This window comes from Cynocephalus volans, chromosome 15 (assembly GCF_027409185.1).
Source record: "Cynocephalus volans isolate mCynVol1 chromosome 15, mCynVol1.pri, whole genome shotgun sequence".
NCBI classification, from domain to species: Eukaryota; Metazoa; Chordata; class Mammalia; order Dermoptera; family Cynocephalidae; genus Cynocephalus; species Cynocephalus volans.
In genome coordinates, this window is record NC_084474.1 from 26,751,726 (window position 1) to 26,772,701 (window position 20,976).

General features: G+C 41.1%; 1 protein-coding gene across 3 annotated transcripts in view; it reads right to left on the minus strand.

Moving 5' to 3' along the window:
• The window catches only part of SLCO5A1 (solute carrier organic anion transporter family member 5A1), a 139,973-nt gene that overhangs the window by 18,974 nt on the left and 100,023 nt on the right, over positions 1 to 20,976 (minus strand). For all 3 annotated transcript variants that reach the window (XM_063079445.1, XM_063079444.1, XM_063079447.1), the window contains one exon: positions 14,428 to 14,626. In XM_063079445.1, coding sequence (XP_062935515.1) covers positions 14,428 to 14,626 — 199 coding nt within the window. The remainder of the gene's footprint in view (positions 1 to 14,427; positions 14,627 to 20,976) is intronic.

Here is a 20,976-nt window from a genome sequence, read left to right on the forward strand (position 1 = left end):
AAGATGAGATGCACCTGTGGAAAACTAAATTAACAGACTGTATCTATTTAATTTCTATAGTCTAAATATTTCTATAGTCTAGACCTATACTGAGAGAAGAAATTTTAGGGGAAAATCTCAATCTCTGAGATTTTGGAGTTGGGTGAGACTGCGTGAATCACCCTGTCCAACAGTCACTGATGAGAACAGAAAACCAAGAAAACTTTTCCTTGTCATTTGGTCGCCCAAGAAATCATCCCTGGAAAAGTTTTGGTCTACTTTGGCCTCAAGTCACAAAACCAAAAGATGATATAAAAGATTTTACTTTAAATTCAAAGAGATGATACTTGATAAATGAAAGTTAATAAAGCTAGAATTATTAAATGATTTGTCAAGACATAGTACTGGTCAAAAATTATTATGTACGTGGACATAAGATTTAAACCCAATTTTTAAAAGTATCGGAAGAGAAAGCAAAGTGAGGAGCAATATAAGTACTTAGGTGACAGTTTTCGCAGTAAATGCTGGCTCTTCTGACACAGGAAAATTAGGACACACCCGTGTGAAATACAGCTCCGCAGCCCACAGAGGAAGCCAAGCACATTTCCTAATAAAACTGCAGGGAAATTATAGGTGCTGCAAATGTAATTGCCTGAGTTGGAAATAGGCCAGGATATCAGCTAGAGCTCCTAGTATCTTTCATAATGAAAACTCCTCAGATTCTCAAATATGAAGTTTTTTTTAACTGTATTTTATTGTGGTTAGAACACTCAACATGAGATCTATCTGCTTAATGAATTTTAAGTGTATTGTTGACTCCAGCTATAATGATGGACAGCAGATCTCTAGAACTTACTCATATTGCTTTACTGAAACTGTATGCCCATTGATTAGTAACTCCCCATGCCCTCTTCTCAACTCCTGGCAACCACCATTCCATTCTTTGAGTCTATGAATTGACTATTTCAGATAGCTCAAGTAGAATCATGCAGCATTTGTCTTTCTGTGGCCAACTTATTTCACTTAGCATAATGTCCTCAGGGTTCATCCACCTTGTCATGTACTGCAGAATCTCCTTTTTTGAAGGCCGAGTAGTATTCCATTGCATGTATATAGTACATTGTCTTTATCCATTCATGTAGTTTCCACATCTTGGCTATCAAATCTGAATTTTCTAAGGGAACCACTGATACCACATTGGATTTATTCTACAAAAAGACTGTGACTCCATTTAGGCTCCACAGGAAAAGCTCATCTTCCTAAAACATCCCAAACCCATCCTAGGCACTTAGGTTACTCATGAGTACTTGATGCTAACTCAAAGATGAGTCCATCGTTAAGTTCTTTAATGTCAGAAAATTCACCATGCTCGTGAACCTGGGCCCCCTCACACAAATTTTAATAAGTGGAGTTGGCTTATATATTATGCTTTCTTCCTTGCATTTTTTTTTCTTCTTTCAGAATAGTTTAATAATCAAAAGCATGGCATTCAGAATCAGAGAAACCTGGGTTCAAACCCTAGCTTGGCCACTTTCTACCTGTGTGACTTCAAGCAAATTAGTTAACCTTTCTGAGCTTCATTCACCTCATATTAAAAATAGGAAAAATACCATGAAGTAGTTATTTACCAATCACTTACTATTTATGTATTTTATCCCATTTTATTCTCTCTATAATACTAAGAGATAGGTGCTAATATTAAGCTCATCTTAATGTTGAGGAAATTGAGGCACAGAGAGGTTAAGGAATTTGCCAAGTGCCTTTTTCAATCCTCACATGAATTCAACAAGATAGATACTATTAGTATCTTCACCTTAAAGATGTATGAACCAAGCACAGAAAAGTTAAATAATTTGCCCTTACTCACACAGCTAGTATGCGGCAAGGCCAAGGTGAAAATCTAGACCGGCGGACTTGCGAGCCACACAGCAAATGCAGTAGGTATGCAGAGCACTTATGCATGCAACTCAGCTGTATTAAATGCTAAAAAACAGTGCAGTGCCGAGAGAAACGCACACATCCTCTACAGCTCGCTTAGTGAGCAGGTGGTGTGTGCGCTTAGGTGTGTGCCTGTACAAAATACATAATGCAAAACTGCACCTAAGTGTGGTGTTCAGAAAGAACACACACTCTGCAGTAGATAATCTGGGTTTGATTTGGTTCCACTCCTAATTAACTGATGACTTTGGAAAATCACTTAATCTCTAAGTCTCATTTCTTTAACTGAAATGTGGATAATAATAATATATAAGGTAAGGTGAGGTTTAAGTATTACATATAAAAGACATACCTAAGTGCCAATCACCAGGTACCTAACAAAGGTTCTTCTCTTCTCTGTCACACCCTTTATCTTTCCTTTTATGGACTTTAAAAGAGAAAAAAATACCACATGCAAGTCTTAAAACCATGCAGAACCAAAACCAGTTTTTACTAGACAGGCCAATCACATACAGTTGAGCAGGTTGTACATTACACAAAAGCACCTAGCCAAGGGAGTAAAGCTGAAATGTAGCCCACACCCTGCTTGGAGAAAGGATCCCATTTTTGTTCACAGAAAGGTATCTGCTTCTAAAAGGGGCCCACCCGTGCAGCTGCACCACACAGAAGTGTTTTTACTAACTCATTCTAGACAGTCTTCCTAGAAGTACTTGGGGAGCCAGAGAAATTCTCCATGAAAACTGTTTTTTTCTTTTGCTGCTTTGGTTACTACAGCTTTATAGTATAATTTGAAGTCAGGTAGTGTAAAAAATCCATCCAGCTTGATTTTTTTTTTGCTCAGGATTGCTTTGGCTCTTCAGGGTCTTTTGTTGTTCCATATGAGTGTAAGGATTGTTTTCTCTATTTCTGTGAAGAATGTCATTGGTGTTTTGATGGAGACTGCACTGAATCTGTAAATCACTTTGGGCAATATGGACATTTTCACAATGTTAATTCCTCCAATTCAAGAGCATGGAATGTCTTTCCATCTTTTTTGTTAATTCTTCCAATTCAAGAGTATGGACTGTCTTTCCATCTTTTTGTGTCCCCTTTCATTTCTTTCAGCAGTAATTTTTAGTTCTCATCATAGAGATCTTTCACCTCCTTGGTTAAATTGACTCCTAGGTTATTTTATTTTATTTTATTTATTTTATTTTATTTTATATTTTATTTTATTTTATTTATTTTTTTATTTTATTTTATTTTATTTATTTTATTTTATTTTATTTTATTTCTGACTATCATTAAGTGGGCTTGCTTTCTTGAATTCTTTTTCTGCTAGTTTGTTATTGGAGCATAAAAACCCTACTGATTTCTGCATGTTGATTCTGTATCCTGCAACTTTACTGAAATCATTTATCAGCTCTAAGAGTTTTCTGGTAGAGTCTTTAGGTTTTTCCATATATAGGATCATGTCATCTGCAAACAGGAACAGTTTGACTTTGTCTTGTCCCATCTGGATGCCCTTTATTTCTTTCTCTCACCCGATTGTTCTGGCTAGTACTATGTTACATAGAAGTGTTGAGAGTGGGCATCCTTGTCTGTAGTTAAGGATTCAGGATGATACTGGTGGTGGGTCTGTCGTATATGGCTCTTACTGTGTTGAGATACATTCTTTCTATACCTAATTTGCTGAGAGTCTTTACTATGAAGGGATGTTGTATTCTGTCAAATGCCTTTTCTGCATCTATTGAGAAAATTATATGGTTTTTGTCCTTGATTTTGTTGTTATTGTGTAACAATTTATTGATTTGCATATGATGAACCATCTGTACATCCCTGGGATGAATACCCCTTGATCATGGTGTATAATTTTTTTGATGTGTTGCTGTCTTCTGGTTGCTAATATTTTGTTGAGGATTTTTACGCCTATGTTCATCAGAGATATTGGCCTATGTTTTTCTTTTTTGTTGTTGTATCTGTTTTGCTTATCAGGGTGATGCTGGTCTCATAGAATGAGTTTGGGAGAATGGCCTCTGTTTTAATTTTTTTGAATAGTTTGAAGAGAATTGGTATTAATTCTTCTTTAAAAGTTTGGTAGAATTAAGCAGTAAAGCCATTCAGTCCTGGACTTTTCTTTGTTGGGAGACTGCTGATGACTGCTTCAATCTCGTTGCTTGTTAGTGGTCTGTTCAGGTTTTCTATTTCTTCTTGGTTAAGTCTTGGCAGTTTACATGTGTCCAAAAATTTGTCCATTTCTTCCAGGTTTTCAAATTTGTTGGTGTATAGTTGTTTATAATAGTCTCCAATGATTCTTCACATCTCTGTGGTATTGGTTGTAATGTCTCCTTTTTCATTTCTGATTTTTGTTATTTGGATCTATTTTCTTTTTTTAGTTAGCCTAGCTAATGGCTTGTCTATTTTGTTTATCTTCTCAAGAAAACAACTTGTTTCATTGATCTTTTGTATCATTTTTTGGGTCTCTATCTATTTCATTTAGTTCTGCTCTGATCTTATTTCTTTTGGTCTACTAATTTGAAGATTGGATTGTTCTTGTTTTTCTAATTCATTGAGGTGTAGCATTAAGTAGTTCATTTGAAATCTTTCTATTCTTTTGATATAAGCATTTAGTGCAATAAACTTCCTTCTTAGTACTGATTTGCAGTATCCCATAGGTATGATGTGTCTTTACTTTTGTTAGTATCAAGAAATTTTTGATTTCCTATTTAATTTCTTCTTGGACCCATAGATTTTTTGCTAATTTATAAACTTCCTTGAAGTCAGACTACAAACATTATAATGATAGGGTCCTTGTAGCAGCTCTCAGAACTACTAATCAATTTGCTTTTTCTTGGTTGAATATAATTAAGAAGAGGTATACCATAAATTATGGATTTAGATAATAAAAGATGTACATTTATATCAAGTTCTTATTAGTTTACAGCATCACTATATGAGTAACATCCCTGAGCAGAGATAGATGTGGGACATTCATTCACCTTTTGAAGAAGGAAACAAAGTTGCTTTGCACGATCTAGAAAAGAAGGGAGTAGAAGCAGGAAACTAACTTTTTTCGGCCCATACTAAGTGCTCTACTCTGTGCTAGGAAATACAAGAACCTTCCCTTATATAATTCTCATAATCAAAACTACAAACATTTGTTTAAAAGATTTAAATGATTTAAACTGGAGGTTGAGGAAGGGGGAAGGGGACACTGACTTCTCATTTTTTACCCTTCTGTATTATTTTAATTTTTTCAACCACATGCACTTTAATTATGCTTGTAAACAGGAAAAACTCACATTATCACCAATTTTATATATGAGGAAACCAAAACTCAACAGTATTGGGTAATTTTCTTGCAAGGACACACGGCTAGCCAATGATGGAGCCAGTACTTGCCTTTGAAAATAACACTATCTTAGATGAATGGGTTTGAGGGGAGAGGGGAGAGAAGTGCAGGGAATTCATTCTTGGTAACTGTTTTCTCACTAGCATGAAATACTAGGTTGTCTGCTAAGAAAAACAAGACTAGAATGAGATAAAGAACATGGAGAAACGGATGGGTTAAAAAAAAGAAGAGAAAAGGCGCTGCAGTGTGGGCGTGGGGAAGGAAGCTGACTAGGGCTGAGGACATGGATTGCTTAGCAAAGATGAGGGCTTGCTAAGATTGGAACTCATAAATGGGTAATGGAGCCAATCAGCACAATTATATAATTCTTCCCAGGAGTTCTGGGAGAGTCCAGAAGCAGTTGATGCAGGACTGGCAAGACAGATGTGATGTTAAGCAAGGGCTTTAAAAGTCTTGAGGGGACTTGCAGTTCAAAAGCAGGTAAGACCTGAATCTGTTTTCCATCCTTGCTGCGAACATACTGGAAATGAAAGTAGAGTGGGATTAAGAGGAATGAAGCCATAGAGGCAAAGAGAAATAGAAAGAGTGACACCACACCATATGTCATTCTTGTATTTGAGGTGGGTGGCGGAGGGAGGGACATAACCTGAGAGAGACTAGAGTATGTGTCTTCAACCTGCAAAGCTCAGAATAAACAGAAAATGTGTTCCTTAAAAACAAATGATGAAATGTAAGGCCTAGATACAAAGTAAAAAAAAAAATCTGTATGCACAGAGAGATCAGAGAAGATATTACTCCTTCAAGCAAAACCAGGATGCTATGAAAAGGCGACACTCAGAATACAACAAAGAAAACAATTATGTTCAAAATAAAAAATGTATAAATAATAGAAAACAAGGTTTGGAAAAAATCTCTCACAGCAAAAGACAAAATCATGAAACAAGAGAGAATAAATGAAACACACATGCCCATAAGTTCCCACACGTGATTAAGAGGAGTCCTGGAAAATACAGGGAAAATGAACAGAGAATGAGTAAACTATAGCAGAAGAAATTTTCCCTGAGGTTAAAAAGACATATGTGTTAGATTAAAAGGGTTCAGCACTGAACGATGAACGAACAAAGCCCTGTGCCCAGACATCCATTCATCCGCTCGTTCGTGCATTCACGCAACAATCGTCATGCATTGTTTTCGATGGCGGGTGCAACTATTATGCAGACAGCTACAGTAACTGTTCTCAAGGAGCTCATACTTCACACACAGAAGGCAAGAGCAAAGCAAATAATTAAACAAGATAATTTCAGTTATTTAAGTGCTGTGAGGGAACTAAGGAGAAGTAGTGTGATCAAGAGTGAGGGGAGAGTGGGTTCCCTTAGACTGTGCAGACCACGAAAGCCTCTGAGAAGGTGGCACTGAAATTATAAGGGTTCAGCAAGACAAAAATTCCTTATGAAATTTCACAACACCTTGAATAGAAAACTATCCTAAAAACTGAATAAAGTTGACCACAGAGAAATGAGAAGTAGGACTGGGATTAAAGTTCCTATCAGCAACATTAAATGCTAGATGACAAATAAAACAATGATTACCAAGCTGTCAGAAAAACAATTTTTTAACCTAGAATTCCATTCCCACTCAAAATACTACTTAAATGTGAGAGAAAAACAAAGACAACCTTAAAACACTTACAGGCCCCGAAAGTTTTTCTTCCCAGGTACCCTTTTCTAAGAAGTGATCTGAGAATTTTCTCTGGCAAAATGAGGAGTTAACAAAGTAAACAAACAAACAAAAACTAGAGGCTACAGCTGAGGACACCTAGGAAAGGAAGCCCCAGGACGCATGTTATGCCAACACAGCAACCCATCCAACTTGAAGCGGGAGCACAGAGAGTTCCAGAAAAGAGGAGGATTCAATAAAACAAAGCCTGAGGGAGAGCTTGAAAAAGTATACACCCATGGTAAAGGCAAGCGATAGGGGAAAGAAAAACCAGCCTTTAGAACTCAAAGACAAAGAACACAAGAAAGTTGTGGTCCAAATATGACACAACTTGAAGCCGGTTCCCATCCTCCCCCTACTCAGTCACACAGCAGCTCCTTCCACCTACTCCTCATTATTCAGAGCAAATGAACGAAGGGCTCTGGGCTTAAGAGCACCACACAAAAAGGAGACCTTTGGTGAGATGCTAGAATAACTACAGCAAAATTAGGTAAAAGCCTGCAAAATGAAAAATGAGAATCCAGGCTCCAGAACGCCAGCAGCGAGGCTCACAACCCTGTAACCCGCCCCAACACAGCCGCGGCCAAGAGACAGGAGCATCCTTCCCCCGAGGAACTGAAGCACCTCGGAGGTAAAACCTCAGGTTCCGACACTGGAGCACCCCAGTGAGGATACCAGGTGCACCCACCCCACCCCCACACACACTGAGATCACCCTACAAGGAGGTCCAAGCCCTACCCTCACACACAGAGCAACTACAGCAGCTTTTTAAATTCTCAGTCTTCACTAGAGAAAAGAGAAAGCTAAGGATTGCAAGAAATTTGAGGGACGCTTCTAACACAATCAAGACAGCAAAATAAATAGAAAATAGGCTCTCATAGAACATGAAGACAATTCAGGAAGGGAAAGAAACTCTGAAGAATGTCAGAGAAGTAAAAGAAGCTATTCCATGTATGAAGCAAGAAGGTCAGAAACAAGGGGCAATCAAAAAGCAAGAAAGAACTTTAGAAGTTAGAACTATGATAGCCAGATAAAGAATTCAACAGAGGACTGGGAAATTAAAGTGGAAGAAATCTATCAAAAAAGTAGAACAAAATATGTCATTAAATAGTGATAAAGAATAAGAAAAGTAGAGAATCAAGGAAGTAGAAAAAAGAGAAAAAAATGGTAGGGAGAAATAAAACAAAATTAAAATAAAATACAAAAACAGACCTGAAGGATATAGTCTCCAGACAGAAAGAGCTCACTAGGTGCCCAGCAAAAAATAAAAGTGATCCATCCCAGAGTACATCGTGGTAAAATTTTGGAATATCAGGAACAAATGGAAGCTCCAAGGAAAGGAAAATATGACACAGACAAAGGACTGGGAAAAAGAAAAGTGAGACTTTCCCTAAGAACATTAGAAATTAGCTGACACGGGAACAAAAACTTCAAAATTATGAGTGAAAATGATTCATCCAAAATTCTTTACCCAGCCAACCTGATAATCAAATGTAACAGTTAAAATATGTATATAAATATTTCATGAAAAATGTCCAAAAAATACAAAGTTATACCTTATACGGCCTTCCTGTAGCTACTGGAGAAGTACTCCATCAGAATGAGAGTGTAAACCAAGAAAAAGAATCCAGAAAACAAAGGATCGATATGGAGAGAGGCGAGCGGAATTCTCAGGATGACAGCTGGGCAGACAGCCCAGAAAGCCTTGTGTCCAGATTACAGCAGGGGACAAAGGACTCCCATATAGATGACTCCAAGGAGTGGGGAGATGGAACCATGAGATCATCAGACAGGTGGAAGATCACACTGAAATATTTTTTGAGCTCTCAGAGGGTACGGGAAGCCAGACCCAGATTCAAAAAACACAAAGTAAATAAAAATGAGGCAATTGTTAATTCCAGTAAAACGAATGTTGCACAAAAGAGGAAATCTAATCATGATACGCATGTCATAAATATAACATGAAAATATCAAAAACAGATTTGACCACAATATGGGAAGGAAAAGCTGAACTCCTCATTTACCAAGACAGGGAGTCATAAATAATGTCTCAATTTGGTTAATGTTTATTATTCCTTAAAATATAGAAGTAAAATACCAGAAGAGACAGCTAAAAAGAATTTAAAATTATTGCCCCTGGGCATCAGGGTTAGTCAGGAGACTGCTGGGGTTTTGTTACTAATTTTTTAATCCTATATATGTTTTCTAATTGTAATAAACATAATTTGATAAAACTAGAAATTATTCTTAATTTATTAATGATGACATAACAACAGCTAACCTTCAGGGAGCCCTTACTATGTGCCAGGCATCAAGCTGGGAGCTGTGCACACATTACTCACATAATCCTTGCCTACAGCCTTCTAAGATGATAGCTATTAACATCGCCCTGCTTTACAGAAGAGGATGCTGAGACTTAAGAGTTAAGTAATCAGCCACGCAGAGTCAAGATTCATATTCCGATCTGACTCAGTCTAAATTTGAAGCTCATGTTCTACACTTCCCTTCAATTTTAGAGACTTTATCTTCTCTGCCATTATAGATAATAGGCACTATCATCAAGAAGCCACATTCCTGGTACATGCATCTTACACACACACGATGTCTCCTGGTGGAAAAATAACTCTCAGGACAAATGACTATGTTCTATAATCTAAATAAGGTCTGACATGTTGTTACTCATTACAAAATTGCAGTTCTGTTAAAAAGGGAAAGGGAAGAATGACATTTGGTAGTAACAAGTAGGGTCTGCCATGGGAGAAGACTATTTTTATCATCAGATACCAAAAATCATTAATTGACTTTCTATGTAATTCACTAGAAGTGTCCTGCATTTTCTCGCCTTTGCTGATAGATCGATTTCAATAAACATGACTATAGTCTGCAGAACTATGTTGAGTTTGTGATCAGAAAAGTTGTCACTTCTGGAGTGATAGAAATAATCTGTTGATTCTCGTGGTGGTTATATGGGGTATAAAACTGTCAAAAACCACCCACTATACACTTAATATCTGTGATTTTTTCCCACTTTTATTGTGGTATAATTGGCAAATAAAAATCATACATATTTATAAATAAATAAATAAGGCCTGATTTGCCATTCCTTTCCTGCCCCCAAAATTCTAAATTGGCTAGATGAGATCAAAGCTTCTGTTACTCAAATTTCAAGTGGACCATTTTATTACATAAAACTCCATTGAGAAACAAAAGGAAACAGAAGTGTTTACTGGCACCAAGCACCAAAAACCACACCATGAAGTTCTGTTAAATGAGTAGATCCTAACAACCCTAAATGTACATAAGCAATAAAAGTAAGCTTTTCATGACTCTCAAAGAAGAGTTTTCCACCTTTTGGTGAGGCTGTAGGGAAATCTGAACCCAGAGGGTAAAAATTGGTACACCACCTGTGGAGGCAATTTGGTAATATTTATTGCAACCCCACTTCTGGGAATTTATCCTACAAATATAAAAGCACACAAGAGAAGTGATATATGCATAAGGTTATTTATTACGGCATTGTTTTTAATAACTAAAGATTAGAAACAACCCAACTGCCCATCAAATGGGGACAGGTCAAATTACAAAATGGAATGCTATACAGTAGTTAACAGCAGTGCTTAAGTGCATGATGCTGGAGCCAAATTGCTTGGGGTTAAGTCCTGGGTTACGTGCAGCTCTATGCTGGAGGCAGCCACCCTGGATCACAAGGTGTTACTGTTAAATTTTCAGGGACTTTGCCAACTGTTTGTTTAGTGTAGCCATTATTAAAAAATTAAATTATATAAACACAATTAAATAAATGATATTAAAAACAAAGATAATACTCAAAACCTGTCACCTTCTAATTATTTTGCTATATTTTACTAGGCTGTTTAAATCATTATATCTGTATGGTAGAAATATTATGTAATGATGTGTAACTGCATCTCTTCCCAATTCAGTGTTCAATGTCTTCAAGTTGATGGCATCAAAATCAGCCATGGTAAGGAGAATTTACACCCCAGAAACTGGCAAATGCTACAGATCAGAGCTTTTTTTTTCTTAGAGAGCCATTTGTTAAACATTTACCAGCATACCACTGGTTACATGTGATCAATACCTCAGTTTTGCCATCTTTAAAATCAGGATAATAATAGCGCCTACCTGATAGGGCTATTGTGAGGATTCATGAGTTAATACATGTAAAACACTTAGAAAAATGCTTGGCATGCAGTACGGTAAGTATAAGGATCAGCTATGCTTTTTGTTACTATTACTGGTACAGAAAGCTCTCCAAGGAGGTTCTGGTCAAGATGGCGGAATAGGTGGTCCCCAGCCTCACTCTCTCCCACAAATCAATGATTTTACAATGATAACAATGTAACATCAACCAAGCTGGGGGCCACTGGAGCTCAGGGGAAGAGGAGGAGAGACCTATGGAACTCATGAAGGCAGGAGAAACCACAATGAGAGAAAGAAAAAACTGCTCTCAGTGTTTTGGCCTGTGGCCGCTTTAATGCTGGAGCACATGGAGCTGGAGCACGTAGAGCAGGAGCACATGGAGCAGGAGCCTGCAGGAGCCTGCAGGAGCCTGCAGGAGCCGCAGCTGTGCCTTTTAGATGGAGTTACTTGGAGGCAGAAGGGGAGAAGAGGACTCTGGTGGCCCCCAGGACAGCAAGACCACTAATAGGGTTCCCATGGACCCACTCAGGAGCGAGGAGCCAGAACAACTGAAAAAATGGAGCCACTCAGAGGCCAGTGAGTCATCACAAGGGACCGGCGCACACCCATCCCTTGGGAAGTGTTTGGAGCACGGGCAGTGGGGGAGACGGGCCCACCGCAAGAACACTGGGACACAGCAAGGAGAGCCGATCTACCCCCCTATCAGCGCAGGACCACTCAGAGGAGACTAATCAGGAATGCAGAATTGCATGGGGCACAGTTTAATGAAAAACTCAGGCCCAGATCAGAGTTTCTACACGACCCAGGTGCACCTAGTATCAGAGCCGGAAGTACATATAAGGTCAACCATTAAACCATGAGCTGCACAAAAAGTCTTCCCTAGGGAAACAGCAGCAAAGCAGCAATTTAGGTCAACCACACAGTGCAAGTACTGGTTCCCACAGGAAGTTCCCCCCTGTTAGAAGTAAGCAAAGGACAAAAAATTAGTTCCGGTCCAGGCACACCACCAAAGCCTTGGGGCCCACCAGGGGACATGAGGTATGAGGCCAGTGGCAGGACTCCTGCCCACAACCACTCACACCACCAGCACCTTGGGGCTCCACCCAGGAACCCAAAGATTGGAGCCAGGGACTGGATTCCACTCCCACATCCAGGCATACCACAAATGCCTCAGGGCCTGCCCAGGGACCCAGGGCATGGAGAATGGGACCGGACTCCCCTCCCACAACCAGGCACCCTGTGCCAGTGCCTTGGGGCCTGCCCAGGGACCCAGGATATGTAGAAGGGGACCGGACCCCCCTCCCACAACCAGGCTCACTGCAGCAGTGCCCCAGGGCCTGCCTGTGGACCTGGGGCATGGAGAAGGGGACCAGACCCCATTCCCACAATCAGGCATACTTCACCAGTGCCTTGGGGCTTACCCGGGGACCTAGAGCATGGATAAGGGGATCGGACCTCCCTCCCACAACCAGGAACCTCACGCCAGCACCTCAAGGCTCACCTGGGGACCAGGGGCATGGAGAATGGGACCAGACCCTCCTCCCACAACCAGGCTCACCACACCGGTGCCTCGGGGTCTGCCCAGGCACCCGAGGTGGTGAAGGGGACCAGACCCTGCTCCCACAACCAGGCACACCTCACCAGCATCTTGGGGTCTGCCCAGGGACCCAGAGTATGGAGCTGGCGACCGGACCCCCCCTCCCACAACCAGGAACACCTCACCAGTGCCTTGGGGCCCACCCGATGACCCGAGGCATGGAGAAGGGAACTGGTCCCCCTTCTCAAAACCAGGCACCCTGTGCCAGTACCTCAGAGCCCACTCAGGGATCCGGGGCATGGAGAACGGGACTGGACGCCCCTCCCACAACCAGGCACCACGTGCCAGCACCTCAGGGCCCACTAGGGGACCCAGGCATAGAGAAGGGGACCAGACCCCCTTCCCACAACCAGGCTCACCATGTAAGCACCTTGGGGTCCACCCAGGGACCCGGGGCATAGAGAAGGGGACCAGACCTCCCTCCCACAACCAGGCTCACCATGTCAGCACCTTGGGGCCCAGCTGGTGACCTGGGGTATGGAGAAGGGGACTGGACCCCCCTCCTACAACCAGGCACACCATGCCAGCACCTCAGGACCCACTCAGGGACCTGGGGTATGGAGCTGGGGATCGGAAACTCTCCACAACCAGGCACACTGCCAGCGCCAAGGAGCATTGCCAAAAACATCTTCTCCATGTGGGTGGCCCACCACAGCCACCACGATAACCATGGCTGCCGTGAAGGCGGCTAGATGCCACAAGCACTACACAGATGGTCCACCAGCCACTGGAGTGCGTTGACACAAGGAGAGTCACCAGCAGAGATAAAGAAAGGAGGAGGATGTCTGTCTCCACAGAGCCCATTTCCGAGTGACAGAAGAAGCATCTGCTCAATGATAGTATTGGAGGACCTGATCACACCTCTCAGCATTGGACAGATCTTTGGGGCAGCAAATGAACAGAGAAACCATTATTCTTTCCAAGGGAGAGAAAGGGGGATGGGGCGGGATTGGACAAGGGGCATAAATAATAACTCCGATTTGTAACAATACATATGCTAGCAATATTGATTTGATCAACATATCTCAATGTTGAACCCCCAAAATTAGTATAATCAATTTTGATTCAATAAAAATTTTAAAAAATAAAAAAATAAATTTAAAAAAAAGAAGGCTCTCCAAGCTAAATTGTTACATTTTTTTAAAAAAAAAAGCTCAGAAAAGTGTATGAATGCTATATTTTGGATATAAAACAGGGAAATTTGAAAAGACATATTCATAGTGTCTTGTATAAAGAAGCCCTGGAAGGATACATAAGGAACAAATAAAAGCGGTTACCTGGTTTATCTTCAGTTGGAAGAGTGAGAAGTTGGTGGATAAAGATGGAGGACTTGGGTAAGGGCAAGCCTTGTCATTGTGCATTGTACTTTCATTAAATTTTATGTTTTTAAGGTACGTGAATATATTACCTATTCAGAATGTTGCATTAAAAACAGAAAAGTTTCCATTAATTCAACAAGTGTTTCCTCCTCATATTCTGTAACCGAAATGCTATGGAAGTCCTCTGCCAGGGGCACAGGGGACACAGATGAAGGTGAGACCTTGGCCTCTGCCCTCCAGGAGTGTGTGCTCTCCTTGGAAAGACAAAGCATGCTCAGAAAGAACAGCTTGGAGGGAGGCCCAGGGTCTGACTGCCGGTGCATGAGCCCCAGTGGGCTTCTCACGTCAAACGTGCTGACTCGAAATGGCTCTTCAGAGGTACTTACCCTGTGGTATAAGGGATGTTGATGCCTCCTAGATTAATACTTTCACATCCAACAATAAACAGGGTTGAAAAACACAGCAAAGACACACCACTGCAGATCATTGCTAGTTTTGCAGATTCTCTGGCACCAAGTTTCAATTTTTTTATAATGTAGCCTCCCAGGACAATACCAACACCAGCACTGGGGACAATAATAACACCTGGAGAAAAGAGAAGGAGACGATTAATTTGGATAGTGTATACTATAATTCATCTTTTCTAATTATTCTGTTTCTACTTGCTCATTAGTACAAAAGAATCAAAAATCACTATAATCAATTACTGTTCAGTGTGTGTGATTTTCAGCACATATAACCAACAAAGAACTCATATCCAGATTGCATTAAAAAAAACTTTTACAAAGCGATAAAATAAAGACAAAAAACCCATTAGAAAAGTAAACAAAACTTGCATAAGTCCTTCACCAAAGAAAATCCAGATCACTAATAAACACTTAAAAGCTATTCAACCTCATTACTCAGAGGGAAATACAGATTAAAACCACAATGAAATACAACTACACACCAATCATGATGGTAAAAATTTGAAAGTGTGACAATACCACATGGTGACAAAGAGATAGAGCATTGGGAACTCTCAACACATCGGCGAGATGTAAATTTCAACATCAACTTTGAAAAACAGTTGGGCCTTATCTGGTAGAGTTGAAGATATACACACCCTGTGAAGGCAATTCCACTCCTAGATCTAAACCCTGAAGACACCCAGGCGCATGGGTACTAAAAGAAGTGCACAAGATATTTGAAGCATCGTAATAGCCAAAAACTTGAAATAAACCAAATATACACTAATAGATATATTCTATGTAGTGTATTCATATAATGGAGTACATTATACGTAATAAAAAGAAACAGAGCTACAAACAACTATGTGGATGAAAAATATAAAGACAATGTTGAATGCAAGGAACAAAATACAACAGAATACCTGCAATGTGATTACATCTGCATAAAGTTCAAGAACCTATAAAACAAACCTATATTGTTTAGGAATGCGTATACAGGTAGTATACCTATGAAGAAAACCCAGGAAGTAATTGCCATAAAAGTCAAGATAGTAGAAGGATGAGTGGTATCAGGAAGGGATACTGGTGCCACTCTAGTGTTGACAATACTCCATTCCATGACATGGGTAACAGTGCTATGGTCTGAATGTTTGTGTCCTCCCAAGATTCATATATTGCAATCCAAATCCCCAAAGTGATGATATTAGGAGATGGGGCCTTTGGGAGGTGATTAAGACATGAGGGTGGAGGCTTCATGAATGGAATTAGTGCCCTTATAAAAGAAGCCCCAGAGCTCCCTTTCCCCTTCCACCGTGTGAGATTATAGTGAATAGACAGCCATCTATGAACCAGGAAGCAGGCCCTCGCCAGATGCCAAATCTGCTGGCGCCTCGGTCTTGGACTTCCAGCCTCTAGAACTGTGAGAAACAAATTTCTGTCATTTATAAGCCACCCAGTCTATAGTAATTTTGTTATAGCAACCGAAAGGACTAAGATAGTAACACAAGTGTTCACAGTAAACTTACTCATTATCTCTAAATTTTTATTAATTCACTTCTGGGTGTGTTATATTTCACAGTAAAAAATAAAGAAATAGTCATGGTATCTTTCCCACGACTCTCACAATCTAAAAGAGAAACAAACAACTTAATAGATAATTAGAGTACAATAAAATAATTAAACAAAGTTCAGGGAGGATACAGGAAAAGAAGCACCCAAGTCGTCTTCTGGAAGAAATCAGGAAGGGCTTCTCAGAGTGGCAGTATTTGAGCTGACACTCAACAGATGAGACAGAATATGCCCAATTGACCAGCACAGACAGAATATCCTGCACAAAGGAAATATGTGCACAAAGGCCTGAGATCACAGAATTGAGGATTCTGAGCAGGCCAAAATATTGGGAGCGTGGACTGCAAGCTGCTTGGAGGTGGTGGGACACGGGGAAGAGAGATAAGGAAGAGTGAGACCCCAAAAGACCACAGAAAGGAGCTCGGGTTGTATTTCTGGCAATGGGAGGCCACTGAAGAGTTCCGAGCTGGGGTCTGACAGGATAAGAGTTGTGAATTACAAAGATCATTCTTGAGGTGAGATGCAAGATAGCTTAGATAGGGTCAAAGTTCGAGTCATAGAAGCAGGCAGGATGGTAACCACAAAGGTCCTGGTGAGCCATAGGGAGGCTCTATGCCAATGGCACAATAAAAGCAATGAGGAGCCTAGGCAGAGAGGAGAGATTGGGGCATGGCACCAGGTGGTGGGGACCCAGAACATGAGGAGGAAGGCATGTGGGAGCGGCTCGTGCCCTCCACGGTAGATGCATTGCGTGTGAAGGGCCTGTGGGACAGTCAGGTAGAAATGTCCTCCACAGTTGCACACGTGGGCTGCAGGCTCAGGGAAGAGCTGGGTCGGGGGATTTATAATGAATTCATGGCATAGCGAGGATGTTCCAACAAGATGGCACAGAGTGCAAAAAGAAAAAGGCCAAAAGAGCACCAGTGTTAATGGGGTATCATAAAAAGGTGAGCCCCCAGATGAAATGAAAATGAGCAGCCACAGAGGCAAGAGGAAAGCTGGGAAAGGGAACATTATAAGAGGGAAGCACTTGGGCTTTGGACTGAGAAACACGGCAGGTCACATCCTCACTCTGTCTTTTGTAGCCAGGGAAGCATGCACGAGCTTCCTAACCCCCCTAACCCAGATTTCTTTACTTTATCATGGAGATGTCTACCGTCTATGTCAGAATGAAGGTCACATGCACTCTCTGTAAGTAGACACAGTACACAGTGCAGGGTACACAACATCAACTGTAGTTATTATCATTACAATGGTGCCAAAGGAAACCAAAGAGAGAGAGTTTCAAGGAGAAATGGATGACAGTGTCAAATGTCTCAGAGAAGTCCAGTAAGAATGGCTGAAATGAGACAACCGTGTCACCAGAGATGTTGGCAAGAGCAATTTCAAGGGCATCATAAAGGAAGAAGCCAGACTACAATAGGTTGAGGGTCAGTCGTGAGCATCTAGAGACTGGGAATTCAGGCTGCTCATTCTAGAACTCTGGTGGTAAAAGAAAGGAGGGTTATGGATCCAGAGTGAGGGTGGGGCCAAGGCAGACTTGAGGTTCACCAGGGTTTGTTTACTAAGGTGCAGAGGGAACTTAAGCATATTTATGTAATAAGGAAAATAGACTAAAAAGGAGTGAGAGGTTGAATGTGGTGGGAAAAGTTTAGCTAATGACAGTGTAAGATCCATGAGAAGTCAGGGGAAAATGGAATTAATAGCACAGATGATCAGCTTAGCCCTGAGAGAGAGACCCCTTCCTCTAGGCTGGAACAGGGGATGAGTCGGTTGGTAGCTGGCAGCTCCACAAATATTAGCTTTTCTGTTTTGTTATTTTTTGTTATTTTGTACACATAATGTCATACATGTTGTAACAGAACATTTGAAAAATACAGAAAAGTATGAAGAAACAAAAATCCACAGCTTACATTCTGGTATATTTCACTGTAGTCTTTTTTCCTTAGAGAATTGATAACATGATGTAGATTCATTTTTTTTATACACAGCTTTGGTTTGGGGTTTTGTTGTTTGTTTGTTTGTTTGTTTGTTTGTTTTGCTTTTTCCTGTACAATTGAAAACAAAACCAACTCTTACAGGGACGGGATATTGAGAACTTTAAATGTGGCCAAGGGTTGGAGTAACCATTGTGGGAAATGAAGTGAACACTACATGAGAATACGTGAAGGCGTGGCAGATGGAGGGGACTGTGGGTCCAGATGATCCGGGATACCAGAAGTCTGCACCTGGTTCAATGCGAAATGGTCGGATGGCTTGCTTGGGCATGCTGGACAACCCACATAAACATGCAGAGGAGAAGGCTTAACCTAAAGTCTGAGTTTTGCCTGGCAACCAATGTTCATTTTGTAATCCCCACTTGAGTCCTATAAAACTGGTAATGGCCATTTTATAAATGATAAAATTGAAGGCTCAGAGAAATGGCTTGCCTTATAGAGGGAGGGAGAGTTTGAATGAAAATTGAGGTCTTCAGTTCCCAGCCCTGCACTCAATCCACATTATCACAGCTGCCTTTCAAAGCCAACGGGTCCCTAGAATCTTGTAGATAAAGTGACTAGAGCTCTAGGTCAGATGAACTGGTTAATAAAGTACCCTCCTCATTAGGAAAAGTCACATAGGCTATCAATGCAATTAAATAGGCAAAGCTTTACCTTTAGAATGAAAATGGTCCATTAATAAAATCCCTGTTTCAACTGAACAATTTATGGAGTGGCAGGTTCTGCATCAGAGCCTCAGGATAACAACAAAACAAATCCCCACGTGCAGAGCGGAGTCACGATTAGAAAGCAGTATAATTTATTTGACTCAGCACCCTAATTTGTATTCAGTTCTTAAAAACAGAAAATGTGTCATCAGTAAACATGAGGGTATGTCAGAGTGAAGACCCATTAACAGTTTCTCCCGGTGTCCCCCTGTCGTCTAAATCTGGCCGCACTATCGAAACAGAAGGGTCTGACCATGGATTCCTGAAGTTCTGTACACGGCTCAGATCCCCAGCGTGCGTGACAGACCCAGATGTTTGGTCTGGGGAACTTTAGGCGTCCTGGCATGAGCAGGGAAGATTTGGGGCTGGGGAGCAGGGAGCCGTAGTCGTTTGGGGTCAGTCTGTGGAGGGGCGGCGAGTCATTTTCCCCACCCACCACCACGCTGCCATCTCGGCCTCCCCGACTGCCCCACTCTCTAAGTGGGGATGGGGAAAAGAAACGTAAAAGGGCCCTCTCAGCAGAAGTGACCGTCCTGCCGCTAGCCCTGTCTGAGCTCAAAGTCACGTGCTTGGCTGATGACCTCCTCTCCTACCCTCTGTCCCCACACCCCAGAGACCCCGGCCCTCCACCGCCTGCCCTCCTCTGCGTCTGACCCCGCCCCAGGGGGCCGCTCCTGCTGTCCTCGAGTTCCTGTTCCGAGCGCCCCCCAGTGGCCGAGACATGGCAGCAAGGGGTCAGGCGGGTGGTACCAAGGACACCTCTGGTATGTCTCCGGGGGTCGGCAGCGGGGACAGAGGGCAAAAAGATGGGAGTGTCTGCACCAAGCCCTGGGACCCGCGGCCTGAGGTACGGGTGGCAGATGACGGCAGAGGCCAGTGTGATTCCGGATGTCTAAGAGACAAATCCAGGGAAGAGTGCGGGCTCTGCAGCCAGATTCCCCGAGTTCAAATCTCAGCTCTGCCACCTACCAACCTACAAACTGCATGTCCTTGGTTGGGCAAGTCGCTGAACGTTTCCAGGCATTGGATTTTCTCCTCTATAAAATGTGGATAATAACAGTACCTTCCTCATAGGCTTGTAGGATTAAATGAGTTAAGACACGTGAAGGGCTTCAAACAGTGTCTGACCTATAGAGTATACACTCAATAAATGTTGGCAATCATCATCATTTTAACAAGGATGAACATCATTATCTGCCTAATGGTAAAGAGTTTAATATTTGCATCTATATTTTGGAATTATAATTAGGCAATTTCTATATGCTATTTATACTATAGGATTGAATTTAAGCAATCTATTAATGGCCCATCATAAACCTCTACATGTTCTTTAATATATAAACCGCTGCTATTTGGCTACTGTGTATTCTTAAACACATAAACCTCTGTTAATTATTTAGCTATGTGTGTATATATATGAATTTAAAGAACTCAATGCAGCATTAAGTGTTGACAAAGCAGAAAATTCTGCTTAAAACATCTGGGAATACCTTGCTGCTTTCCAGTTGGAAACCTTTTATCAACTTTTTCATCCAAGCAAATTGACATATTAATTATCCTACTTCCTTTCTTTCTCTTATGTCAAGCACTATTATCCCTCCACATTAGATTTGGAAGTTTTTAGTCTGGGTCACAAAATTGCTTGCCCTTATAAAGTTGTGGCTGCACGGAGTCAAAGGGTCTTTATGAAAAATGATATTTATTTAATTATCAAATATTAAAGCTACTGGCTGAATTTTTCCTCTTTACTCCAATTTTTGTCAGTATGTGACATTATCTGTATTGTAAATACACATTTAAAATATACCTAAGCTTAAAGCTTACTTTGGAGCTCAAGAAGACCCTGAACTGAAGGAAGGAGAGGAGGACAAAATTAGGTGGCCCATTCATGATCAAGAATGTTTTAAGTTCACAGAACTTTAATTATGCTGTTGTTGCTGCTATTCAGGACAATGACAATTTGCTTTTATGATACCCAGTGCTATCCCATCATTACACCTGCCACCATATATTGTTTTTACTTCTCTTTCTGCTGTCTTTCTGGAAGTTTCCTGTACACAGAGGGACTGTGTTTCCATTATCTTCCCACCTGTCTAGCACTTACCAGAGCTGGTTAATGTGTGGCTGAATGAACAAATAGTTATTTATAATTTATTACATAAAGTATTTATCCATTCTTTTAAGCTTTCAATTATTCCTTGAACTAAACTATA